General features: G+C 42.0%; 3 protein-coding genes across 3 annotated transcripts; all 3 read left to right on the forward strand.

Moving 5' to 3' along the window:
- The first annotated feature begins 223 nt into the window (after positions 1–223).
- Positions 224–6,857, forward strand: dhx40 (DEAH (Asp-Glu-Ala-His) box polypeptide 40). Its single transcript, XM_071516290.1, has 17 exons — positions 224–621; positions 1,041–1,186; positions 1,282–1,401; positions 1,980–2,216; positions 2,389–2,455; positions 2,540–2,671; positions 2,831–2,930; positions 3,090–3,176; positions 3,302–3,484; positions 3,589–3,669; positions 3,800–3,957; positions 4,418–4,532; positions 4,747–4,855; positions 5,211–5,305; positions 5,444–5,513; positions 5,719–5,947; positions 6,205–6,857. The coding sequence occupies exons 1-17, from the start codon at positions 450–452 to the stop codon at positions 6,324–6,326; spliced, it is 2,223 nt and encodes a 740-aa protein (XP_071372391.1). The 5' UTR covers positions 224–449; the 3' UTR covers positions 6,327–6,857.
- Positions 6,858–7,047: 190 nt separating this feature from the next.
- On the forward strand, positions 7,048–20,018 carry LOC139641721 (RAC-beta serine/threonine-protein kinase). Its single transcript, XM_071516281.1, has 14 exons — positions 7,048–7,425; positions 9,513–9,678; positions 9,813–9,944; positions 10,046–10,157; positions 11,211–11,364; positions 12,741–12,872; positions 13,007–13,072; positions 13,176–13,244; positions 13,621–13,743; positions 14,095–14,223; positions 14,634–14,848; positions 15,760–15,847; positions 15,969–16,071; positions 16,207–20,018. Exons 2-14 carry the CDS (start codon positions 9,633–9,635, stop codon positions 16,284–16,286), a joined length of 1,449 nt encoding a protein of 482 aa, XP_071372382.1. The 5' UTR covers positions 7,048–7,425; positions 9,513–9,632; the 3' UTR covers positions 16,287–20,018.
- A 1,112-nt stretch (positions 20,019–21,130) lies between these two features.
- On the forward strand, positions 21,131–26,641 carry ccnp (cyclin P). Its single transcript, XM_071516282.1, has 9 exons — positions 21,131–21,204; positions 22,087–22,212; positions 22,583–22,679; positions 23,153–23,325; positions 24,124–24,222; positions 24,494–24,649; positions 25,338–25,496; positions 25,644–25,822; positions 26,177–26,641. The coding sequence occupies exons 1-9, from the start codon at positions 21,151–21,153 to the stop codon at positions 26,352–26,354; spliced, it is 1,221 nt and encodes a 406-aa protein (XP_071372383.1). The 5' UTR covers positions 21,131–21,150; the 3' UTR covers positions 26,355–26,641.
- The last annotated feature ends 1,183 nt before the right edge of the window (positions 26,642–27,824 follow it).

The following is a 27,824-nucleotide window of genomic DNA, read 5'->3' on the forward strand; positions in this document are numbered from 1 at the left end:
GGAAATAGATAAGTGTAGGCCTACTAAAATAGCCTCGAGTGGGCATATTTGAGCCTCCTTTTCATCCAAACAGCTTCAGTATTTGCTAATTTCATCACATCAACCTTGAGTAAGCTGTGTTGAATGCAGGTTGTTAGCTTTTTGCCATGGGGGAGGGGCTTACAGTCATGTGCTCACAAGTCAGCCAATAGAAACACAGAGTGGGTTGTTTTGCGGAAGTTATTGCATGCTTGTATCGTTTTATAAACGAAGACAATAAACGCGAGGAAAGTGGCAATTTTGTATATCTGAGAAGTTATTTTAAAGCAGTTTTGTGGCGTTTAAACTGTCTGCCGGTACAGACACTGTAAGCCGTAGCTAAGCCGTCATTCGCATGATTCGTGTAGCTTCTGTCTTCTCTGTTCCTCACATCTTTCATCTCCTGGTAAAGCTGCACAGACTTGTCAGTTATGTCAAAACCATCGAAGAAGGAGCATAACGATAATGACTCTAAAAACCTGCCGATCTATCAGCACAAAGCCAGACTGATTAAGGCCGTCAAGGACAGTGCATTCCTGGTTGTCACCGGTGAGACTGGCAGTGGGAAAACCACACAGCTCCCACAGTACTTACATCAAGCAGGTAGGCTGTAAACCAGTCCAGTGCTCCAGTTTTATTATCAGTGATGTAGTGGGGGGAAAAAAGGTGGTTAAACTATAAAAACCAGTGGGTGATCATCACAAGGCAAACAATCAACTTTATAAACAATGTAGATACAAATGTTTTTAGAAAACGTTTATGCTTTTTCTTTAAAAGACCATGTCATCATATAATTACACCAGTTTGATGCTCTTACTGAGATGTATACTATGAATTTATAAAGTTTTATGTCTGCATATAAAGTTGGGTAAACTACTCTGCAAACAAAAAGACGGGCAAACTGGGTTTAGGTGGGTTTATCCTCCTTGAATATAATTCACCTCTACATATCCATGTGAATTTTGTCAAATTAGGATGACAAATAAACAATAGACTGAACCCAAGACTTCCTTCTTGGGTAGGTTTTTGGAAAGATGGCAAAATCGGCATCACACAGCCCCGACGAGTGGCAGCCATCACAGTGGCCCAGAGAGTGGCCCAGGAGATGCAGTGCACTCTGGGTAGAGAGGTTGGCTACCAAGTGCGCTTTGATGACTGCACAACACAGGTGCGAGACAGAGGACCCAAAAATGACCAAAAAATATACATGTGTCTTTATGTTAAATATTTGTGAGTGTGTAGATGTGACTGTGTTTGATCCAGGACACGGCGTTGAAGTACATGACCGACGGCTGCTTGCTCAGAGAGATCCTGGCAGATCCTGGTCTTTCTCAGTACAGTGTGGTGATTTTGGATGAAGCCCACGAACGGAGCCTCAACACGGTAAGTCCACTGTGAAATCGGTATACGATATTGATCCCATGTCAACAGCATCTGTGATGTCTGCACTGGACCATGATATGCATAAAGAATGTCAGCATCCAAGACTGATAACATTTAGTCCTTTCTGCCCGTCCTTCATACATAAATAGTGTGTCAGGTTCAGCCTCCTTGTTCTGAACCAAAAACTCAAGCCAGGAGTTGTCAGAGGGCCCAGAGAACTGAATGTCAGTCTAGAAAGGTGACATACTACTTTATTGTGCACTTAACCGTAAAGTAGTAAGTAAAAACACTCAAAATAATCTCAGAATTGAATGTCATATGTAGGGACATTCTCTTTTTGCTTGTTCTCCTCCATTGGGAGGTCAAAGTCCAGGGTCAGTGACAGACCTGGACCCAGTAGGGATTCACTGTCTTTTGCTCAAGGACACTTCAGCAGAGCAGATAGTTGTCGACACAGGAGCTTGAAGACGGGTCCACCGGTAGAACGGCAGTTTCCCTATTCGCTGTCTCACCCAGCTGCTGAATTGTCTCTTTGTGGAAAAAAAATAAAAGCTGTACTTATTTGATGTTTGTTGCAGGATATTCTCCTGGGTTTACTGAAGAAAACCTTCTCCAACCCTGATAAGGCCACCAAAGGCCGGTCCCACCCGCTGAGGGTGGTGGTGATGTCGGCCACCTTGGAAACTGACAAGCTGTCAGCCTTCCTTGGCGACTGTCCTGTCTTCACTATTCCTGGGAGGACCTTTCCTGTTAGCTGCAAGTTTGGCTCTGCTATAGGACCAAAAGACACGGATAGCTCCAGCTATGTGAAAGAGGTAGATAGTGAGTCTTTATTTTTTGAGTCAGGTATTTATTTATCATGAACGTAGTGATTGTTATGGGGGAAAAAATGTACCGTAACTTGGTTTAAGAATTAACAATCAACGCTAATGAAGCAGTTTAGATATGTCTTTGTAGCTTGATGCATTATATCTGTTTGCTTAACAGGTTGTGAAGGTGGCGCTTGATGTGCACACCAGTGAAATGACTGGGGATATTCTCGTGTTTTTGACAGGTAAGCTATGTTATCAGGCTCAGAGTTCAGAGCATACCTTAAGCCAGACTCAGTCTGATAAGTGAATTCATCCATGTTTGACAGGTCAGGCAGAGATTGAGAGGGCCTGTGACATGCTGTTTGAAAAGGCTGAGTCCATAGACTACCGCTATGATGTACACGACGTAACAGTGGAGGGCCTTCTTATCTTGCCCCTTTATGGATCCATGCCCACTGGTAACTGTTACATCTTATTCACTGTAAAGTAGATGTAATTTTGTGCATCATTTTCCAAACCAAAATTAGCTCATTGTGGACTTTCTTTATGGCACTACCATGACGCTGAAAACAAAAATTCTGTCCGAAAACCATTAACCATCTGCGCCCTCTTCACAGATCAACAAAGGCAGATATTTCAGGCGCCCCCCCCAGGAATAAGGAAGTGTGTGGTGGCCACCAACATTGCGGCAACATCTCTCACCATCAATGGCATAAAGTGAGTAAAGTGAGGCCTGTGGTTATATGCTTGCCAATGACTTTCATATATCACATGTGACAACACCACATAATGATATGTTATGGCAACATCACTATTAAAAAGCTCCACTTATGGCTGTGCAAAACACATCAAAATTCAATTCTGTTCTCCATACAGGTACATCATAGACAGTGGGTTTGTGAAACAACTCAACCACAACTCAAGGGTGGGCATGGATATCTTGGAGGTGGTGCCTATTTCAAAGTGAGTGTTGGGAATTCATTATACTGTATATCATTACAGATGGCTTTGTTTAAATTATTTTCCTACTAACATTTGTGCCGTGAAAGGAAACACGCCATAGATGGGTTTGGATTTTCTGTCTCTAGGAGTGAGGCCCAGCAGAGAGCGGGCCGCGCCGGGAGAACCTCGGCCGGGAAATGCTTTCGAATCTATAGCAAGGAATTCTGGGAAAAGTGCATGCCCGAATATACAGTTCCAGAGATCCAGAGGACGAGCCTCACTGCAGTAATACTCACTCTCAAGTGCCTGGGGGTTCATGATGTCATCAGGTACATGTTTGGAGATTAATTTTTTCATACGTAAATATACTGTAGTTCAACTCAATGTTTTCCTCAGGTTGTTGGAATAGTAATGGCTAGTAATTTCTTTTAAGGTTCCCTTACCTGGACCGTCCAGAGGAGAGGTTTATTCTAGAGGCACTAAAACAGCTCTACCAGTGTGATGCTATTGACAGGTGAGCGGCTGTACACATGGACTACACTACACATGGATCTAGCTTTTGTTGTACAATCACAATAACAGTCAGTTAATGTAGTAGACTGTTAAATTTCATGACCTCCGTGTGTCCGGTGTGTGGGCTGTAGGAGAGGTAGTGTGACCCGGCTGGGGGAGCTGATGGTGGAGTTCCCCCTGCACCCGGGCCTCACCCGGGCCTTGCTGAAAGCTGCCGCTCTGGGCTGCCAGGACCTGCTGCTCCCTGTGGCCGCCATGCTGTCTGTAGAGAACATCTTTATCCGACCAGGTTAGCGTCTGTGTGTCTGTTTATGAAGGTTTACAAGCGGTTGAGTTTTTCTGTTTTTCTTCACAGTAAATTTGTCCTCCATATTAGAAAGTACTCAGTGTAATCTGTTAGTCCATTTAAGTCTAAGCAAGCAGTCAAATAAAGAGTGTCAGGGGAAAAAACAACCACACCAGGACAGTAGAATAAATTAAAACATTCCTGTCATCTGAAATATTCATGTTGTATCGTCATGGGAATTGTCAAATAATAAAGAGATAATAATAAATCTGGTCCCACAAGTACTAGTGACAGAAATATAGAGAGCCAGGCAAGTTGATTTATTTATTTAATATTTGACAGGCAAAATCAAAGGCAGGTGCAGTTTAGAGGAGAAAAGCTGGTGAGTAGGTAAGGTGCAGCCTGAAGAGATGGGCTTTCAGTTTACAAAGCACTGACTGATATCATGATATCATCTCTGCAGGACACCCTGACAAGCAGAAGGAGGCAGATAAGAAGCACAGGCAGCTGGCTGCCAAGGCGGGCAGTGTTAACGACTTTGGCACGCTGCTGAGTGTGTTTCAGTGGTGTAAAGCCAGGTACTGTGATTGACAGATGACTGCTGAACGCTGAACCATGATCAGTTCTTTTTGTTTTCAAATGGAAGCAGTAGTTGCATCTAGATCCCATGTAGGTTCATCTTGACCTTTGTGGTATTAACATTTTGTTTATTTAAAGAAGTTTCAAAATGTGAAAATTCATTACTTGCCATGGATTCATCATATTAACCTATAACTGTCTTGCCTTCTGCAGCGATAACCCCTCAGCATGGTGTAAAGATAACTGGATCCACTGGAGGGCGCTGAAGTCGGCCTTCAGTGTGGAGACTCAGCTGCGAGAGATCCTCCTCCGGCTGCAGCAGGTAGACTTGACAGACTTCATTTCTACATCACTGAAGCCTGTCATGTATCCATGCTCTATAAGTGCTTCATATTACTGTAGACAGTACGGCTGTAATGGAGGATTCTGTCTTTTTAGTCTGTAGCTGTGATAGATAGTTGTGTCTTTAGTGTTGCTGTGTCTTGCACCACTTACATGCTGCAAGAATTGACCACACTTTGCATAACTGTAATGAACCTCTTTGCAGATCACTGTGGTCACATACTGGATTCTGTTGTTTATTTTAAACCGAACATCCTGTTCATCTCCATGCTTCTACTCTGACTGATATTACTGTGATTATGATTTTTTTGGGATGAACTTCTGTTGCCTTGCAGAAGAGAGATTTCCCCGTAGAAACGTTTGATGGCAATAAGAGTGAACTCTTCAGACGATGCCTCTGCACAGGATACTTCACCAACGTTGCCAGAAGGTACCATCAGTGTTCATGATAACTTTAAATGATCCACATTTAACTCACTCACATTTGGGATTCCTGTAGTAACTTTTTGTATCGTGACCTTTTTTGCTGGTTGTGAATAGTTGTTCAACTTTCCTCCATCCCACTTAGGTCGATTGGAAAGGTATTTTGCACAATGGATGGTCACGGGTCCATGGTTCACATTCATCCATCATCATCGGTAAATGTATTTTTTTGTATTCATTTATTTTTAAAAATCACTAATAAAACTCTCTTTCCATACAAGACACAACCATTGAAAATCAAGGGAAGAAGACTTACAGATAAAACCCAATGGCCTTAGATTGCATGTGAAATCTGCAACCAAAACTTCCATGCTTCCTCTCTGATTTCTCCTTTGATCTCTTTTCCTTGTTGCTCCCAAGCTATTTGAGCAGGAGGCAGAGCTGGACTGGGTCATCTTCCACGATGTGCTGGTGACCTCGCGGGTGTACATCCGAACGGTGTGTCCAATTCGTTACGATTGGGTGAAGGACCTACTGCCCAAGCTCCACGAGGTGGACGTCTATGAGCTGAGCAGCGTGGCAAGGGAAGAGGTGACTGATGAGGAGATGGCAAAATGGGAGACCAGAGAGGCGGCAAAAAGACCGACAGGTTTGGGAATTATTCATTAAATGTTCATTTGGGAATCGTGGTCCTCTATAGCTTAATGGCTAGGCTTCAGGATAAGGTTGGATTCCCATGCTAAAATGTACTCTACAGTAAAGCTCTTTGGATGAAAACGTCCACCAAATGGCATGTGTTGGGTTAAAAGGCCATTCATGCATGACTATCTTAAGCATTTGAAACGGTGTATGAAGTTAAGAGGCATTACACTGGCAAGCTAATAGACAAGTTTGATCTTTTGTCAGAGGGAGCTACTGAGGATGTCATGAAGAAGCTGGAGAAGCGAAACGACGAAACCACTGTCAGCGACGCTCGTGCTCGGTACCTGCAACGAAAGCAACAACGACAACAAAGCAAAGCAACATGAAAGAACACAGGACCCCAACCATCAGAGTGCAAAACCTTCGCCAGCTGTTTAGAGGACATGACTGGTATACCACGTATACCATTTTTGGACATTTTACCTGAGTAATTAAAGTTTTATATGTTTTGTTACATTGCTTGTGTCTTAATTAATCCATTCCCCTAAAATGGTATGGTAGTGGTTCCCAAAATGGGTTCCTTGACAGGGTTTCAGGGAGTCCCCAGCAAATAGTTAATTTCAGCACTGCTTCATTCTTTACAATGAGCACAATGAAAGAAAACTATTTTTTCATGGGTTTCTTTTGTCCCAAATTTTTACCTCCCCACCTACAGTATTGACAGTTAGGCAATTCTGTATGTCATATCTGACAAAAACAAAAATCTTATTGACTGTGATTCCTTGAGGACAACATCTTATCAGAAGGCTGTCTGTGGTCTGATGTGTATCTAATTGGGGATCCTTGACATGAATAACCTGTGGTTTAGATGACTGGTAATAGGTCAAAAGGGAACACACATTTTTTGTAGTTTTTATCTGAATAATAAACATCTTTTATAATGTTGCACTGCTTGACTCTTAGTTAATCCTCCCCACAACACAGTACAGTTACAGTATAGTACTTGATGTTCTTTCATACTATTCAGGTGCAGTGGACCCTCTCTGGCCTCGTACGTCATTTCCTGTTTGTGTGCGTCTGCGGGGCTGCTGTTCTGTCTGGCTTGGACGGAGGGCCTACACGCTAAGCAGGCGACTAACCACATTAAAGGGATAAAGAGGCTACGTTGCATTTTTTCAACGCTTTGGAAATTGTTTATAGTTACGTAGAACATAACTAGTCATCAAGTTTGAGCTCATTCGACTTTATTCGCTTGCTAGCCTGCAAACGCCTGAGTTAACCACTGCACCAACAACAGAACAAGCACGCCGCCATTGTTGTTGTGTGGGAAGAAAACAAGCTCGGCGAGCAGTTAGCTAAGCTGTGTGATCATTGACAGAGTTCAATACACACAAGCTTGAAAGGATAACTGGTGGAGGTTTTCTGTAGCGTGCCCTCGTCTCTTCAAGAAACGTCAGCTGGAAAGGTTTTGCCACAGAAGTCGAGGTAAGAAAGCCGGGACAATGAGAAGGACTAGCGCAAGTTGCTAACTAACATGCTACCTAGCTATTAGCTCGAAAGCTACCTTGGCTAGCTGCCTTGCTTGGTAGTGATGCAGTCATGGTCAGTGTCCTGACTCCTGACGCGCCACTTGGACAAACTGCCCATTGGGTAACGTTGAAGTTGTAACTTATTTACATATGATAGCATCGCTAACGATCTGTCTGGGACTGAACAAGCACCGTCAGGTGACTTTGCCTTAGTTCCTTGACTTTGAAGTTGAGAAAGCATGAAGATGGCTTAAAGCCTTCAAAACGTTGGCAGCAGAAGTAAATTAACCAAAACACCTCTAATGTTAACGTTAGCTAGAGTGGCCGTGTTGTGTAAGGCTTTTCGTTTTTCAAACATTAATGAAACAGCATTATGTTAGCACATGCTGTAGCTATCTATCCTCGGCAGCTATTGATACTTATTGATTTTTTTTTAATTAATTCCTGAAACTTGCACGTACACTTCCACTGTAACACTTGACTCCAGGTTACAGTTGCTGTCTGCTGAAAACAAAGTTGTAAGTAATGGGTGCAATGACATGATAGGTTGTGGCTCTTAATTGCTGACCTCAAGAACCACAACTTGTCAGTCTGGCCACTGAAATTAGTAGATGTAAAGTAATGAACAAGTATGGATGCTATTCTGATTCCCACGAAATAGGTTTGAAGTAGAGGGGAAGCCATATCGATTTTTATCTTTGTAAACAAAGCAGTTCAAATAGACTCTGTGTTCTTGTGACTGTATGCACTGTAATATGAGGCCCATCACTTTCATTGAAATACTTAAATAAATTCTAGTAATGCCTATTCTCTATGTGAAGCTGTGGATTCAGAGGTGACCCTGATCACCAAGGCCATTTCACACAGTCAGTCAGTCAGTCAGTCAGAGCTGTGGGTGGCTATTAGATTTGACACTGCACTGCAGGAATTTTGCTGATTGTTGGATCAATACAAACCACCAGTGGCATTGACCCCCACATTTGATCTCTACCTGGCATCACCAGAGTGCCAGTATCAGTGCCATATTATTGACATTATGACAGTGACAGTAGATGACAAGAGGAGCTGTGGGAGAGAGTGGAGCTGCCTGGGATTTGTAGCACCTAGCCTAAGGTCTTGACAGTAACTATGCTAGTCTTGCCCCTTTGGACCTCACTGCCTTCAGTGTCGGATGGTCAGAGATGAGGTGAGGAGTAGAGTAAGTAGATGTCATACAGCAGGTTTCTTTGTTGTGCTGTTGTGTCCCATGGCAGCAGAATGCATCACAAGGTTAGGATTTTAATCGATTACAGTGTCAAGAATGACTCAGGTCATGGCCCAGACCCTTGGGCTTGGTGTCCAGACTTGTTTTTGACACAGACCTGGATGCAAATAGACAGTAAAAATAGAAAATCTCATTGTATGACTTCATCTGAGGTTGCAATCAAGATGTTCAAAGCCAGGCGCCAAGAGCAATGCACTGAAAGTTTCCTTTGTTTTGAGAAATCAGGTTCACCTTCTACCTTCACCTCCCTGGCTGTAGTTTTACTTCCTTTGTCTTTGGTGTTGTTTATCAGTTTCCGCTTGTATATGCAAAAGGCAAATGCGTACGAAAAGAACCATTAACCAAGCCTATGTTTTTATGTTGGTGTTTTAACCGAGGCACTGAAGTTTTGTGAATCAAAGTCATACAGCTTGCTCACAATTTTGTGAGTCGCTGAAAGTTTTTGATTCATTTTTTTTAGAGGAAAGAGTAACAGCATACTCCTAATGGTCATTCTAATGTCAAGTTTACATTTGACACATTTTGAAAAGTTGATATTTTTTGTTATGATGGGTTATGTCCAGTGTCATAAATAGTGGCATGTTTCTCTGACATAGGTGGTTTATTGCCTTTCTTATATGATGGAGTTTTATAAGCACTCTTTGTGTTCTCAGTGAGAAGTGATGATATGATGAAGCTATTCTAGGCAAAGATGAGGATAGTTTTTATACTTTATGGAAAATCTGGCATTCTTTGTGTGTCCTGAATTAACAAAGATTTTTTTTCTGTTCTTTCCATAGGTATTGTCTAAATACTTTATCTGAGCCACTTGTCTGACACTTGACCAATAGGAACAGTTGAGCCCCTTCCCCCGGCTTCCCTACAGCCCTCCCCAAACCCAGACAGCCCTCTGCCCCAGCATGAACGAAGTCAGTGTTGTGAGAGAGGGATGGCTCCACAAGAGAGGTAAGGCCCGTTTTGGTACTGTAATACTGGTAATACTGAATGCATATGTAGATCACTCAAGTTAAACATACTAGGAATCAGTCAAACATAAATCCTCAGTTGACTGACATATCCTCCCTTGTCCATTTTCCCAGGTGAATACATAAAAACATGGAGGCCTCGCTACTTCATCCTCAAGAGTGATGGTTCCTTCATCGGCTACAAGGAGAAGCCTGAGGTGTCCAGCGACCACAGCCTCCCGCCACTCAACAACTTCTCCGTTGCAGGTCAGTTTTCCCACCTTGATGGCAAATGTCCAGAAATGCCATGGCTGACTGTGTTGTGGTGATGATGTCTTTGCCCTTAATAATGACCGTCTGTCCTGCAGAATGCCAGTTGATGAAGACAGAACGACCCCGGCCCAACACGTTTGTCATCCGCTGCCTACAGTGGACCTCGGTCATCGAGCGCACCTTCCACGTGGACAGCAATGAAGAGAGGTGAGAGAAGTGCAAGGTCATGCATTTCAAGGGATTTATTTCAATTCCTATTTTCAATCTCTGTATGCTGTTTGGAAAGATGCAGGATCGCATTTTGGCAGTTATCACAAAAGCCGTTTTTGAAGTTTAAGAGTGATTTTAAGTGTAGTCAGATTGATTTATAAAGCACTTTTAGCAAACATGTCTGCTTTACAGAGTGATAAAGCACATAAATACAGATACCACTATAGGGAGCAACAAGCTGCAATTGTGACAGTCTTTGCACGTGAATTTGGCAATTAATAGTTTTAATTCACAAACTTCATACTCAGGAATTTTTTATTAACAGGCCTGTGCCTTTTCACTACAAGCTCACTACGAATTGTTGCAAACTCAGTCAAATTGGTTAAGCTGCCAAGCTGCTGTGGGCACCAAAATTATGACAGTTGTCTCAGGTGAATGATGCAAGATTGACAAATTCTGATTTAAGTGTTCAAATACAAGTCACATGTAGGTCATAGGCCTCAGGATCTGATTTTGTACTACAATAGGGAAAAATGTGAAAAATATGTGCACGCTGTGTATTGGTGTCACTTGTGACGATCTTGATACATTGGTAACTAAAATAATTTTTTGGCTGAAAATAAGAGTGTTAATTCGTAAGACACAGGTCTGAATCCTCCGGTCTCGATCTTGTGTGTGCTTCACAGGAAGCAAGGACAGAAGGTCCTGAGGGAAGGGCCCCTATGACCCAATAACCCAAGCTACCGCCATTATGAGTTTTCTTTTCATCAACAGCCCCCAGTTTGAATGCCGTGCAGATTAACCTCTCCCTTTCCAAATTAGTTAACTACTTGACTACTGTTTCGCTTTAAGTTGTATTTTTGGCACAACTGATATATCGCCTTTCTGATTATATTAAAGCCAAAGAAATGTGTTAGTCATTGCTTGCCACAATCCTATCATTTGGCAAGACTTCTGTCATTTCAGATTCATATAGAACAGGTTCAGAGTGATTTAAAATTGGCCTCGACTAATTTTAATAAATTATGAATATATTTTTCTCTGGTTCAGGGAGGAATGGATGCGGTCAATCCAGGCGGTGGCCAATGGCCTAAAGAGTCAGCAGCAGGATGAGGAGCCCATGGAGATCAAATTTGGCTCACCAAACGACAGCAGCGGCACAGAGGAGATGGAGGTCGCCATGTCCAAGTCCCGCTCCAAAGTGGTCAGTATTTGCACAAGCAGAGCCTGGCAGGTGGATTGCTTCTCCTGTTTGTCCAGTTCAAACTTTAGGCCTGTTTTTCAAAGCTTTGTTGCTGATACAACCTGTGAGTAGAAGGTTATATTAGTGTGTTTATTTTCTCTTCTGTCTAGTGTCGTCTCTCTTGAAGTGGTTATGCATGGCTATTTGTCTATTGTGTTTGTGATCCAGTGTGAAATGTAGGTAGAGCTGTAGCAATGCATTTTGTACTGACCAAGCACTTAATTTTTTGGCAGCCCACTCACCAATACAAACTACATCTATATGAATCAGGGGTGGTATTTTGATAGGGTATATTGAGTGTTGGACTGCCTTAGACAAATTTCACAACAAGCACTAATTTAAGACGCTATCCTCTAATTTAATTCGTTGTTGAGACGGCATTTAGAATTAGCCTAGCAGACCATAAAATGTCAATGGAAGATATTTGATCATATTTCTAGTAAGTCTATTAGTAATTCCAGTAATTGAATTATAAATCAGTTTTATTTTGGGTGACACTTTTCCTTTAGTGAGGGCAGTTTCTCCAACATCTACTTTTTCTTCCCCTTTCTTACTCACCATTCAATATGTTTCACACACCCACACAATTATGTGGGTGTGTGAAACATATGATGCCACCATGCCACCTTTTTCACCCACACTGTATTTTAAAGCTATTTTTTGCCTCTTGGTGTGGTTAAATAGCCATTTATCAATAGACTGGAAGGTGATACACTGATGTGACTTTCCCTTGCACTATTCAACTATAGTGAGCACCTGTGTAGAAAGCTGACTAGGATTAGATGGTTTGTTCAGTTATTATCCCACAGCACACCCAGAGAGCTCAACAGTTTATTCTTGCGTCCCAGAACCACCCGTCCACATCTCCTCTCAGCACTCATCAGACCTACACTACACCAACACTGTACCTTCACTTAGCCCACATCTCACCCAATAATTAGGAGGCTTTTATATGTTACTATGGCATAAAAATCTCTCTTTGAGTGCTACAGCTCTTCTGTCTCAAAAATAGACAAGCCCTGTAGCCCAAAGCAGGAATAATCTTGTGCTAGGCTTAGAAAAGATACAACTTTGTTGTGTGTCTCAGGAAAAACTATGAATCAAAGTTTTGGAGACTTGGCCAGGTTTTGTCACTGGTACGGGGGTTCTCCCATGTTTTTTTGTTATGATGTAATTAAGAGATTAATACCTTTTCAGTGGCATCAAAAGGCATCTTGCAGGTGTTAAGTTCTTGGTATCCTTCACAAGAGCTAAGTATGAGTTCTTCAGTGTGGTATGAGTGCACCACTAGATGTAGGCATTTTTGTCAAGGCTTATCTCTGCTGCTGTCCCTACAGACCATGAGTGATTTTGACTACCTGAAGCTGCTGGGCAAGGGGACGTTTGGTAAAGTGATCCTGGTGAAGGAGAAGGCCACGGGGATGTACTATGCCATGAAAATCCTCCGCAAAGAAGTCATCATTGCCAAAGTTAGTGCTCCTCACTACAATGATCCATATACTTTGTGATGTGTTGGGATAATATCCCCATCTATTGGTATGTGTTCTCTTGGTGTGTGTTCTCTCATCACATCTATCTGTGTGTGTGTATGTGTTCCTTTCAGGATGAGGTGGCACACACAGTTACAGAAAGCAGAGTTCTCCAAAATACAAGGCATCCCTTCCTAACGGTGAGTTACCAATGGCTGGACGGTTGCCTCAGTTCTTGCTTTCCCAAAAAAGTCACTCCACCAATATAATGCATTCACTAATTTTGTTTTGCTTCCTCTGTAGACACTAAAATATGCGTTCCAAACACATGACCGGCTATGCTTTGTGATGGAGTATGCAAATGGAGGAGAAGTGAGTGTTCTCTGTTTTTATCTGGCCAACCATCATGTTTGTTGTGTTCACATATAAACCTCTTGAAAAACACTGCAACTGGCTGGATTGTTTTGGTAATCAATAGTTGTATATTCTGTGTATTATTTTGAATATTCTGTTGATTAATCAAGCAACCTAAACCAAACTAAGTACTTTTGTTAATGCTTATTTGAAAAAATAAAACAAGAAATGCAAGCCAGCTAATACTGGACATCCATACAGAAATGTTTAGATGCACACATGGAAAACATTACTATAAAAGATGAAGGCTAAGGCTAAAATTTGAATCTAGGATTTTTTTAATTGAATCTGAAGTAAGCTGACTCCTCTGTGTACTTCTCCATTTGTTTTGCAGCTTTTCTTTCACTTATCCCGGGACCGAGTGTTCACAGAAGACAGGGCACGATTCTATGGTGCAGAAATAGTGTCGGCACTGGAGTACCTACACTCACGCAATGTAGTTTACAGGGATCTAAAGGTACGGTGTCCTCTCACTCCAAATCTGATAATATAGTATTACTACACTGTTAAGTGTTACACTGTTAAACAGGCTGGAGGTATATTGTCAAGTTAATTATGCCCTGTCACACAATCCAAGGCTATAGCAAGGCATTAGAACAGTAGTACATTATGATGATGGGTAAATGTATTGAAAATAACTGCTTTAAATTACTTGCAAGGACTGTGCTGAAAGCAATCAGCTATGCTGAAGCTCTTACAGAAGTGCTTCCTCGCACCTAATAAAGTACTGGAGTACTGTTTTTTGTTCGCTACATTTTCACTTCCGCCTTAGTTGTCATCTAATGTGATTCTCTTCTTCCCCACACAGCTGGAGAACCTTATGCTAGACAAGGACGGCCACATAAAGATAACAGACTTCGGCCTGTGTAAAGAGGGCATCACAGACGGTGCCACCATGAAAACCTTCTGTGGGACTCCGGAGTACCTGGCACCAGAGGTAACTCCACAAGAGCAGGAGGCACCAACATCATCAAGATGTTTGACCAGAATTATGTTGTTTTACACTGACTGTCACAGACCTGGATGAGAATATGATAGACATTGGTTTTAGTGTTGGTTTGACTTACCCAGCATGTCAAGTTCGATGATGTTAAAACATTTTGGAACATCTACATTTGACTGTATTGAGTTGGGCGCTATGTGAACTCCATTAAGGAAGAGCAATCAAAAAGGATTTCAGCATTTTTTTGCTGAAATTTAGCTGGTGCTCCTAATGTTTTGAGATGGGTAAAAAGAGTGAGTAAAAAGGTTAATTGATAGCCCTGCACCCCGATCTGTTAATTGAATGTCTGCTAGTATACAATTGATTAATTTTTGTGTAACTTCCCTCCATTCCCACCCTGTCAGGTGCTAGAAGACAATGACTACGGCCGAGCGGTGGACTGGTGGGGCCTGGGCGTGGTCATGTACGAGATGATGTGCGGTCGGTTGCCCTTCTACAACCAGGACCACGAGCGTCTCTTTGAGCTCATCCTCATGGAGGAGATCCGCTTCCCCAAGAACCTGGCTCCTGAGGCCAAGGCCCTGCTGGCTGGCCTGCTCAAGAAGGACCCCAAGCAGAGGTGTGTAGTGCAGGGGGTCAATTGCATGTATGTGTGTGTGTGGATAATTAAGCACAAAACAAGTGGATGAGTGAGAAATGGGGTAACAGAATAATTGTGAGGAGTGGGGGAAAACATTAATACAGAATTTTATCTCAATGGTTTCATTTTATGTAATGACATTCTTTTATGTAATTTTTTTTAAAATGAAAACAACGGCTAGAGATTGTGGAAGATCTTTCATCTAGTAACTGACATACTGCATTTTGCTCATGAGTTTAATTGAATTTTTTTCCCATTAATTTGATATCATTTGCCTTCTAACTGCAGCCAAATGTAATAGTTACAGAAAAGCATATCACAATATCAAATCGTAATATTTATCGCATTGCAAAACCTTGACGTTTTGCAGTGTTGTTGTATTGTGATATGCTGAGAGTTATTTGTGATTGTGATTCTAGTCCTTAGTCCTTAAATTCTAGTCTCCAAACTGAATTTTAAATTTGGCAGCTTGAATTAAAATATTCTTTAAAAGACATTAAAGGCACTTTTTATGGTGGGCACAGTGGAACCAAAAAGCTGCACTAATCTGGGAAAGCATCTGTGATTGTAAGTGATCAAACCTTTTAATATATATACAGTATATATTAGGTATATATTAGGTTAAACAGCTTATCTGGAATAAACAACAAATGGTATCAATTTTGGCAAAGCTGTCTTCAAAATGTTTAGTGTTAAATTAAATGCCAACCTGAACTGCTCAGTTGGTGAGCAGTTTGTCCAGAACTTGGCAAATATTTAAACAATAGATAAGAAGACAGTCCACTCTGAAAAATGTTGTACATTTCTAATAACAGTGTTTGCATAATTATGTGTGCAAGGTGAGAGAAAAGGCTAAATGGGTGGTGATGGTGATTGCATTGTGTTTTCAGGCTTGGAGGCGGGCCGGACGATGCCAAAGAAGTGATGACCCACAAGTTCTTCACCTCCATCAACTGGCAGGACGTCATCGAAAAAAAGGTGAGGGGCTGTGAGGACAGTGATGGAGACAAGAAGGGTTAGAGAAATTAAACAAAAGACTTTATGGCGTTATGGTTACATATGTACCACCTAACCCTAACCCTCTCATTTCTCTCCACAGCTTGTTCCACCCTTCAAGCCCCAGGTGACATCAGAGACGGACACGCGTTACTTCGACGACGAGTTCACTGCACAAACCATCACAGTAACGCCTCCAGACAAGTGTAGGTAGACCTGTTGTCAGCCTGTGTGTCTTTGTCCTTGCAAGGTTGGATTAGTGTGTTGCTATGCAACCGTGAGCGTTTCTGTCTGTTTTGAATTTGTGGGTGTTATTCTCTTTCCCTCTGTGTGTACTCCAGATGACAGTTTAGACGCAGAGGACTCCGATCAGCGTACGCACTTCCCTCAGTTCTCCTACTCCGCCAGCATACGGGAATGACCGCTCAAACTCTTGAACAAGCAGGCAGGCTAACACACGTTCACAATCCCACACACACACATACACACTTGCACTGCTGGGGAATTGGAATGACGCAAACAAAAACTGGCACAAGACACATTTTCATTCAGTCTCTAACACACACACACAAACACAAACACACGCTAGCAGATCAGTGTGAAGACATGGATCATAGAGCATGACATGAAAACAAGCCGTGGATGACTGACCTCAGCAGGTTTGTGTGGATAGACTGGCAGCTTTGTCTCGTATGTCCCGGCAGGGTCGGCCTCGGCCTTGCCTGCAGGACCTCTGCTGCACTACACTGGGCACCACATCAAAGCCTTGACACTTCACCGTAACCAGGTTATGCAGCAAAGTCCCACCTTGCCACCAGCTGAACCCATGCTCCACACACACACACACACACACACACACACACACACACACACACACACACACACACAAACCAACCCATGCATAGACTGCATATGTACAAACCTACTTGATAGAATTTTAAAAAGTAGAATCAAATTTAGGAAAATGGAAAAGATTTGGGAAAAAACTAATTTTTTTTTCATTGATTGTTACGGTTTTAAATATAAAGCCATATTTCTGCAATTTTTTTTATTTTTATTTTTTTTATTTTTTACAAGTGCTCTTTCTGGAACTTGCTGTTACAAATCAAGTGTGGGACTGTTCCTACAGTGGGGAAAAATGGGGAAGAGGGGTCAGAGTGATATTGAGGGGATGGGGAGAAAGTGGTGTAAACCTCAAGGAGGGTTGCCATTTCTGTGTTTGCACTGTGTGTGTGTGAGTACGTGTGAATGAATGCCTGAATGAATGCAACGTGTGCGTAAGAGTGCAAGAGAATGTGTGAACAACCATTTGAATCTCAACCATCCATTTGTGTCTGTTTATGCATGTTTTTTCAACTCTGAACTTTTGCTGGAAGTATTGACGAGAGGACACTACACAGCGCAGTCGACGGCCTTTTTAAAGGAAAAAGAGTGTGAGAGGAGATGAATTTTAGGTAAGGCCGGCTGCCATGGTGTTAATAACAGTGAGGACGAAAGGATGAGAACAGAAGCTTGACTGCAGCACTAGGCGAGTCAGTCCCCCCGTCTGGAGAGACCAATCTAGATGAACACAGACATCCACCATCCTCGGTCCAGTAGTTCTCACTCCCTAGCCGAAGCAGGAATATCCTGGAGAGTTAGTCATCAATCATTTCTTCAATCATTTGTTCACTTTTTATTTGTAATATATCAGTGTAATGATTTTTTAAAATATTTTAAAAATAAGCATTTGAATGTTCCCGTATTTAAAGAATGAAAAATGGTTCAATCATTGGTAAATATTTGTGATGAGGCCAAAATCTGACTGACTTGGTGGAAGTTTTAACACTTCAAATGATTCCACATTTGATGTTTAGGGTATTTGGTTTGTGTTCTCTCTAATGCTGTGTTTTAGTACTTAAATCCACATTGTACTGCGTCTGGAGAATAGACCCAGGCCAGTGGTGAATCATTGTGTACTCAAGGATGTGTGCTAGACCAGCGGTTCTCAGTGACGTGCCACTGTGACCCAGCAGTCTGCAGGTTTACACTCAAGCCAAACTCTGCATCAGCTGATTGACTCACCTTCAGCCAGTGAGGGAGAACTAATCAGTGAAATCAGCAGCTGTAGCGTTTGGTTGAATTGAAAACCTGCAGCCCAGGTTTAGAACCACTGCTCAAGACGGCAAATTGAAAAGTGCTCATGTTGGCGCAAGCATATTATTATATTCCATATTGCTGGAAGAGATGTTGGTTGCTCTTTGAGCTTCACTAAAGGAACATCAAGACCTTTTTGTTTTTCATTGTTTTGTTTATGTTTCAATTTATTTTTCTCTCTTTTTTGTCCATCTATTCCTTAAATTTTGGAAGACGCATTGTCTTTGTTTAAGTATATATTATATAAAATATATATATATATATTAAAAAGTTTCAAAACATCTTTGCTTTCGATTTGATTAAGTTCTTCATTTCAGGGGTTTCCATTAGAGGATTTCTCATTTAGTCAGCTAAGACAGTAACTATCATATGTAACTCTCAATTTTGTGAACCTTTATTTTGAATTGGCAGTTGAGTTTTGGTCAGCATTATTAGTTCCCTTCGTAAATGAATTCATAATTTACTGTTCCCTCGACACTGAATTTAAATGAGATGTTTGGAGGGTGGGGGTGCAAACCGTGTGCTTGCAATGTTTGGCCCACGTTTGTCATGTTATTCTTTCACATCATTACTGTCTATCCCCACTGCATACTATATAACAAACAAAAAATAAATAATAAATAAATAAAATTAAAACACTTTTATGAAAGCTTAAATAATACAAAATTAGAAAAATAGACATCACAGCTGCATCATTCTCAACTACAGAGGAAAATATTCTCCAAACTTAAGCAATTCAATTAACAAAAAAAGAAACCATGTGCACTTTTCAGTGACCAAATGTGAAAACTAACCTGTTCCAGGCATGAAAGCCTATTGAGATGCATTGGTGGAACATGATGTGAGTCGTGAATGTTGAATCAATTGTGCAAGGATTGATGTCTTGAGGAATTTACGAGATTTAACAGGAACCATGTCATCAAGGTTGTTGTTGCTGAATAACTCTTCAGGCACTGAATCTGCCAACATTGTCCAGGACATTTTTTTATTTCTTTAGTTTAAATGATTAAGTTAGAAGAATGTATTGTTTGTTCTGTAGTGTTGAGAATAACAATGATGAAATTGAAGGCTGAATACCTTTAAGCATTTTCCTACCATTTGCTTCAGATATGAATTGCACAGCAGTTATTCAAGAGTGTTTCTGACTAAATCATTGATCTGGTGTTCTCTGGAATACCCCTCATGTCACATCTACAGTTTTATTTAAGTTTGTGTGTGTGAAAGAGAGAGAGAGGGAGAGCAAGAGAGTGAGATGTTTGAGTGATCAGGACACAGAAAATGCAACAGGTTTTGACGCTGGGCAGTAGCCCTGTGGCCCCAGTTCCTGCAGATGGTGATGTGATGGGATGGCTCTTACCTACAGTTCACAACTTCAGCACCTCTTCTCATTGGCTCAGGCATAGCCAACATATTCTAGCCTAGTGTCCACCTTTGGAAACGGCAGGACCGGATATCAGAACCACTTCACTGATGGACTCTACTGTACATTTGCCTTCATTGTTATCATGGCCATAAGGGGGTGCTGCAGAACTTTTGTAATATTGGTTGTGAAGCCATACACTAAACCTTGCTGCTGGCCACGCTTTGTTAAGTAGTGCTTTACAGCTCAACATGCAAGTAAATACCCCTGACCTCTCCTGTAGGCATACACAGGCACAATAAGCACCTCCTCACTATTATGTAAATACCAAAAAAGGCTTGATGGTGAATGCAGCATTAGTAGAAGGGGAGGACTGCAGCTTTGTAGAGTTTGATTTGCAGCTTTACTAGCTTTTCCTTGCTTCTCTGTATATTTGAATGTGATCAACAGTCACGAATGTCACACCTGATGCTGGTGTAACAAGATTTTTTTTTGCTTGTTGCTATTAGTTGAGGGTCAGAGGGCAATGAGAAAAGCAATCTTTAAGGGGAGGACGTTGTCCTGGTAGACAGTTTCAGCCCCCCTTTGCAAGATTTTACAATGTAACGGGTGATACCTGCTACAATATGGTAGCTTATAAAATTTGCAACTATAATGTGCCAGTAAAGGTTTTTACTGAACAAAGCTGTGTGTGTCTCTTTTAATGTCATGTTGCAATTTATGTTATTGCAGAGCCCATGGAGGTAATGCCAGAGCAGCACATGTAAATGAGATGTGGAACTAAAATAGATGGTGGAAAAATTAGTTATTAATAAGAGTCAACTTCCAAAATGACATTTGACTATGCTTGCAGAGTAAAACAGTTCTTCCTCATTTCAGAAATGAATCATATTTCTATAGGGTCTTAACAGTGTGATACTGGATAGTAAGTTTATAATGACCGTATCATAGTTTGTGGTATTTTTTTAAGTCTATAATATTACTACAGGGACATATTGATGTGATATTTGTATAGTAGGCCTTGTAACCCTTGTAAAAAATGTATTCTAGGGTTAATCTAAATCTTTTTCGTAAGGGTTGTGTGCTTTTTATGTGTGTGTCTGCGCTTGCTTCAAAAGAGCTTGGTCAGCCTGAGATCAGTTCATCGGCCTGAGTCATTTAAATGTCCTGCTCTTCCCTCTAGAGCTGAACTGAAACCTCAGCCCTCGACCAAAATGCAAAGTAGGCGAGAAATGTCCACACCTGCTGCGTCAAGCCAGCCAGATCAAAACAAGAATAACGACTTGGCCTTCAAAATAAAAGCATGTAATTCGTCACTGGAAAAAAAAAAATAATAATTAAATGGAATACTCAAAATATTCAATGGAATCATAATAAATATGGAGTGAAACCCTGGTAAAAGATTATGGCCTACTTTAGGCTACTGTAGGCTATGGTGATAATTCAATCAGTGCCTCATAGACAGTTAAATTTAAGGATTACATTTTAATGTTTGATCACTTATAAATATAAATATAAAAAGCTCCTTAAACATAGTATCTTTTATCAACTTCGTACTTGTGTTACATGTTCATCAATACGGGGTTTATTTTCTAAAGTTCTGACCGGAAGTCGTAGTTTTCATTGTGGCTAGTTTGACACCGGTGTCCGCACCCCAATCAGTGGCCCACCCACCTGTGTTTATTAGCGGCTCTGCGGGCGGCATGGCGGCTCTCTCTGCCCTCCGCCCAGACCCGTGGATAAGTAGCTGCAGCAGGCCGAAAGGGGAACTCTGTCTCCGGCTCTGACCATGGCCAGGACCGGGCTCTGCGACTCCAAGCCTCTGCTGGACTTACACAAGAAGGTGAGGCCGGTGTTTTTCACTTAAAAAAACAAACAAACCGTTGTAGGCTATTCTTAAATCGACTGCTGCTCAACATGTTGAGCTGGAGACCCCAGTAACATACATGCTTTAACTGGTAGATGTGTGGATGTGCTCAACTTATTTTTTTTTTATTTGTAAAATTTGTTTGACCCTCAATTCCCCCTTGTGTTTCTAAGTAAATGGAAATAAATCGATGGCAGAGTGAATAGTGAGACAGAGGGATGTGGTGGTGAAATTGTAAACACGTAAAAAAACAAAAACAAAACTTGAATCAAACTTTTTAACCTTTCAAACTGAAGCAATTACGCCCATTTCAAGCTGCTTTCAGCTAGCACACACATTTTCTTTAGGAAATATAGGCTACTTTCCTTCAACAGTGAAACTATTAGGTCAAACATTTCAGGTGAGCTGCCTTCCAAACAGGTACTAGGCAAACTGGTATCATGTTAAATTGTTATATCAAAGTCTATTTTACACAGTGGTTCTCAATCCTGTTCCTCAAATCCCACAGCCCTGCTGCTTTTCTATAATTGAATTCACCTGGCATCCCAGGTGTGAATCAGTCCCTGATTAGATGGCTGGAGTAAAAACTAGCAGGGGCTGTGGTTCCCGAGGACCAGGATTGAGAATCGCTGTTTTAACACATTTAGCAATTCTGATAAATTTGTTTCCTATGCTGTCCCCTTGCCAACGACCTCCCACAAGTCACCTGCTTGTAAATTTGAGTGTCAATTGGTGAATGGACAGCAACAAACTCTATTACAATAAACAATTGCTGTTTTGCCACTGTATTGGTAATAATGGGTAGGCTGCCCTTTTTAAAAATGTCGAGGATGGCATCATGTGCTGTTCCCCCTCCAGGCGGAAGAGAGGCGTGCCCCCCTAAGAACTTGGGCTAATGCCTGTGGGCCTAAGGATCGCTGGCAGGCCCTGGAGGGAGATGAGCCCAGGATGGCCCCCGTCAAGATGGAGCCAGAGCGCAGATGGGTATGCTTCCTGATAGTCTGGTCTACCATCGCCCCCAACACACAAATACACAAAATGTATCTCTCCCCATAGCTCTTGATTCTGTTACTTGCTCACATGTCTCTCACATGATGATTATGTGGTCACAGGAATATATTGTGAGGACACAAAGACCCTGACTTTCATACTCCATGTAGCTGGTGTTCATCATTTGCTGATCTAGGAATTTAAGCTGTTGCACTCATCGACTTGCAGTCATTGTAAGCTGCTTTGGATAAGAGTCATCAAAATGCATATAAAATGTAATATTATTGCATCTGTCACAATAGTTCCATTTACAAATCAGCATGCATATTGCACTGATGACGTTTAAGGTGTTGTCTGTCTGCAGGACAGGAGGTTATCTGTGTCAACGAGTGACGGCATCATCATGGGGTTCCATGAAGACAGTCGGACACACTCAGCTGGCAGTATGCTCAATGTCCAAGGTTCTCAAACGTTCTTTCCACACCAGAGACCCCCACATCTTGTGGGGACTTCCACTCCCCACCTACTGTTGTTGGATTTGGCTTAAAGCTGTCAGAATGAAGAAGCCTGTAATGAGAAGACTTCTCCTTTCAATGTTCTCAAAGTGGGAATGCCTGTTTGAGATCATTTAGTGGTCTTATTCTAGTGTATATTTTCACAATATAATATTAATTTTGCACATAAAATTAATTGTCATTTGAACAGTGTTTTCAGTCAGAACTCTGAGCCCCACTTGCATTTAGACGTCCTCTAGTGTGCCATGAACAATCCACCACAAAACTGTTTACTGGTTTTCAGATGTCAATGCTCAGAAGTAGGGAAATGACAGCAACATATCCGTATTTTACTGTTGATGATGCTGTGAAAGATGGAAGAATTAAATCTGCTTGTTGGTGTTCGTAGTTCTCCTTGTCCTCTTTTGCTTCCTGTGTAGCAGATGGGTGTCCGGAGGAGCCGATGCTTCTGTACCCCCATGGGTTTCAGGGCCTCCACAGCCTGCAGGCTCTGGTGCCCAGCTTGCTGCGCCATGAAGTGGAGTTAGCTTTGGAGAAACTGAACCTCATCTGGGACCGGACGTACGCCTGGGACATCTTCTTGGACATGATGGTGAGACCTCAGAAGCTCTTAACTTCTGCTTAATATCTATGCAATAATGCATGGATGGAAGTTCATATAAGATGCACAATTGTGAAATACTTTATATAATCAGGGCTTGGAGCCAGAAGGGGATAACTGGCATTTTGAGATCTATACATCAAGTTAAAGCTCTACGGAAGATCTATTTAGTAGTGCATCTCTTTGAGTATTTATGTGATGACATTATCATTATCAAAATAGATTGATCAAACAGTTGATCAAAGTTATGTCCACTTTTGTTTTGGCTCTCCTGTAAAGTTTGTTAACCCTTACTTGCGCCCCTCTGGCTCCATTCCCTCGATATAATCTAGTCATCCCCTAATTGGACTACTAGTTAACTGCCTGGTTCCTGTAACTCATGCAGTGGCCCGCCTTGTCTTCAACCTTTCCCAATTGTATAATATCAACACCTGTCTTTCCCAGCAGCTGCATGCATCCAGTTCAAAGATCAAGCAGCGTCTTGAAGGTTACAAAGGGAGTCATGTTTACTGTGATAATTGTCTCACTCAGGCAATTCTGTGGAAGTTGTTTTTCATGCTGTCCAAAAATGAATGTCAGCAAATGGCTTCTTCTGAAGGTTGGAAAACGACCCCTGCTATCTCCAACTATACTGATTGTGTGCATATGCCACCATGAATAATGTAAAGGAGAGGGGCATTCTAGACGATTGGCACAAAAAAAAAAAAAACCTTTTAACAATACCATGAGATTGGGCCTTTTTAGTGATTTTAATTTAGATTGTGCCCCCTGTCTTTGTTCATCCTGCAGAGACATCAGTTCCGGTACTCTTTTCCCAACACTGACCTGCCCCGGCCCTTCACAGACACCACTCGCACTGTCCTGGTGGACTGGCTTATTCAGGTTCATGTGAGTGCTGCATTGCCTGAATCTTTTCTTAATGGGAAGATCAAAACCAAGGCTCATCTGAGAATCCATGATGTTAACTTGAGGGCACATGCTTGTACTTTCTCTAGAATCTTTGAATGAAGGTGAAATTGTAACAAAACAATAGGTACATTTGTCTGATGGCAAAGCATTGAGTTGGATGCCCAGTCAGGGAAACTAATTAGGCTATCAACTTACAAAAATGGAACAAGTCTGGCTTTTAATCTAGAATGCCCTGTTTGTGTCCTTCCAGGAGCTGTTGCATTTCCAGGAAGAGACTCTCTATCTGGCCATACACCTCCTCAACCGCTCCCTCCGCCAGATCAAAGTGTCCACAGCCAACCTGCAGCTCCTCGGTGTGGTTTGCCTCTTCCTTGCTGCCAAGAAGGAAGAGTGTCTCCTCCCTGAGGTAAGCTAGATCCGTCCTCCCCAACTGTAGAGTTGCGTTAACCCGGCTGACTCCACATGGCGTCAGATCGTCCAAATTCTACATGACAAATACAATCGCTAGCTTGCTGTTGGTTGAATGGAGCAAATGTTCTTTGAGTGTTTCAGTCTTCAGACAGTGATTGCCTGAAAGCAGTAAAGGTTAGTTTGTGACATTTTTGTGGCATTTCTGGAAAAAAGTGAGCTTGGCCATCCTACCCTGTGTAAGTAAAGGTAAATGAGTGCAGATTCTGTACAGTCACATGGCACATTCATGGTTTTGCAAGCTACTGCTAGCTAGCTGAGTGAAATGCATTGGAAAGTTGCATATTTCACCCATAATTAGACAGGGTGGTGAATTATGACCAACATGTCCTATTTTTTAGTGGATGTGTATTTTCAATAGTATACATCCAAAAAGACAATGTTGAAACATTGTCACATGTTGATGTCAGTAGTCAAAGATTTAATTCTTTCTGAATACAATGACAATTGTGGTTTTTGCTTGAAAAAATTCAGATAAGGTGGGATGATTCATAGTTGAGGTTAAATTATATAACGTGTACTTCCTTTTGAAGTAGATATTGCTCTGTAAACAAGACATGATTTGCAAAAAATGATTTTCTCAAGTGCTTTTTTTTCCCCCTGCTCAATTTTTGCTCTTGTCCCAGGTGTCGGGTCTCTGCTACCTGATGGACCACAGCTACAGTAAGCATCAGCTGCTGCGGATGGAGCGCAAAGTCCTTTGCGGGCTTAAGTTTGACTTGACCTACTGTCCCCCTCTGCACTTCCTCCTGCTCTCTGCTTCCATTGCTCGCTGTAGTGCCAAGGTGGGTCGACATTGTCTGCTGGTTTCTTAATCAGACTTGTCAGCCACAAGTTTTTTATGTACATCAAGCATCATTGGCGCAGCTGTCATGAGACTGATGTTCCAGTATATAGAGTCTATATAGAGTCTCTCCTCTGTGTGCCACCAGGTGGTGTGGATGGCTCGCTATCTGCTGGAGCTCTCTCTGCTGGAGGGCCAGTGTGTGGTGTTCCTGCCTGTGCAGTTAGCAGGTGCTGCCCTCTGCTTGGCCCGCCGTGTGCTGCAGGAGCCCCCCACACCGGAGGGGGAGGCTGCCTGGTGTCTGGCCTCCAGCATCCATGTGGGCAGGTGTGTGGACAACCCCAACAGCAGTGGGTGGTATGAGGAGGATGACATCTATTTTAACTTGAATCATGAGATGTATTCCCTTTATCCACCCACATCAGCCCTGCCAGCATGTAACACCTGCCATTTGCTGCCCACTCAGTATCAAGAATGCATACATTTTTACTATGGTTTCAATGAATTGAAACCCCTAACCCTGGTAGTATTGATACTCTACTCATTGAGCTCTGACTTAACTGTTGCAAAGCTGTACTTTCTAAGTGTCAATGTTCCCTTTGGTCAGGAATTATTCATGTTATGAAGTCAGCATCTGTTCCTGGCTGTCAATTTGACCCCTGTATTCTTTCTGTCTTCCAGTGAAACGGCCCTCTTGAAGATCATGCACATCCTGGCAGGCGCCGCAGCCAAGGCCCACAGCCGAGACACTTGTGCTACTTTTATCAAATTCTCCTCCCCAGAAACCATGCACATCAGCAGCCACCCTGGTCTTAAGAATGCCTCTGGTCTGCTGGGCCTCCCTACTGTACACACCTGACGTCCCACAGGGGGAGAATCGTATTCCAGAGCTTCAAGGCAGAGATACTAGACCAGTGTCACTTGAGGACTTCACTCCCTTGTGAGAGTGATCAGAGCCTCAGGCATGCTGAGGATTTACAAGGCTATGGATCCTACAGAGTCGCCATGGAGACGGGTGAGGAAGAAGTGTGAAAGATTTGGTGCCAAAAACTGTTTGGTCAAGTGTGATTGCATGTGTGTTTTATGCTCTTATCTTGCAGCTGATTTAGAAAATATTTGTACTGAATGTTGGTCCTTTTGTCATTTTTGGGGATGACATGGGCTGTCTGTCAAAGTTATTTGAGAATTTTTAATGTAAAAATAAAGTGTCTGCTGCAAATTACTGAATCTGAAATGTAATTATTTTTGCACAAAGTTATCTGACCTGGATATTTAAGTTGTCTTAAGTCATCTGAGTCCATTGACATGGTGACCAATTTCTCTACATGAAAGCAGAGCCACCTGCTGGCTGCATGTCTCCAGTGTTAAGACACTCCCTGAGTCTGTTCTCTTGCTCAAGCATGCTGGCACAGCTCATTCTGGAGACGGTGTTGAAGTGTAGCATAATGGTTGATAGCATGGTTGATAGCATGGTTGATATCATTATTAGATGCAGAGAACCAACACAGTTTACACCTTATTTTTTTTACCAGTGTTCTATTGGTTGTAATTATCAGCTTTGTTATGTTTCACACCCTCCATTTCAGTGGTTTTCATTCCAACCAAACACTGCACTAGCTGTGAAATCAGCTTGAAATCACTTGAGTTCACTTAGTTCCCCATGAATGCGTGCTAATCAGAGGAATCAATCCGCTGCAGTCATGTTTGGTTGTAATGAAAACTTGCAAACACATGGCTGGAGACTACTGATCTATTGATGCCAGTCCTATCCTAGCCACTGCCATGTCCTATTCTTTGTTGCAGCAATTTCAATTTCCTCACCGGGGTCATAAATTCCATCTAATCCGATGTGCTCTACACAGCTTGAGATAAAACGGGTGTTGAAGCAAGCCAAGCATGCCTTTGTGCCTACAAATGTCGACATGCAGATGGGCGTTTATTTCTCTGTGCTTGGAGCAGGTCATTTTCTAAAGTGAGACCAAAATTCCACAAAAATTATGGTAATTAAAGCTATTCAATAATAAGGTTTAAAAAGGATTTATTTTAAAACACTGGACTAAAAAGTACAAAACAAAACGTTTCGGTGTTCATCCAAACACCATCATCAGTTGTAATGAGTGCAGCAGGAAGTAACTCTAGATGGCCTCCTTGACACCTCTTTCAAACCACCCATCTTCTCTGTCCAAGATGTGTACATCATGGTCATGAAAACTCTGTTTCTTTTGTTGTAAGTGGGTGTAGACTGCTGAGTCTTGTCCAGAGGAGTTTGCTCGCTTGTGTTGGGACATGCGTCTACTGAGCGGCTGTTTGGTTTCCCCAATATTGAGAT

This window comes from Centroberyx affinis, unplaced genomic scaffold (genome assembly GCF_046629955.1).
Source record: "Centroberyx affinis isolate AG114_WGS23_722 - 3 ecotype Tasmania unplaced genomic scaffold, CSIRO-AGI_Caff_v1 ptg000397l_1, whole genome shotgun sequence".
In the NCBI taxonomy this organism is placed as follows: domain Eukaryota; kingdom Metazoa; phylum Chordata; class Actinopteri; order Beryciformes; family Berycidae; genus Centroberyx; species Centroberyx affinis.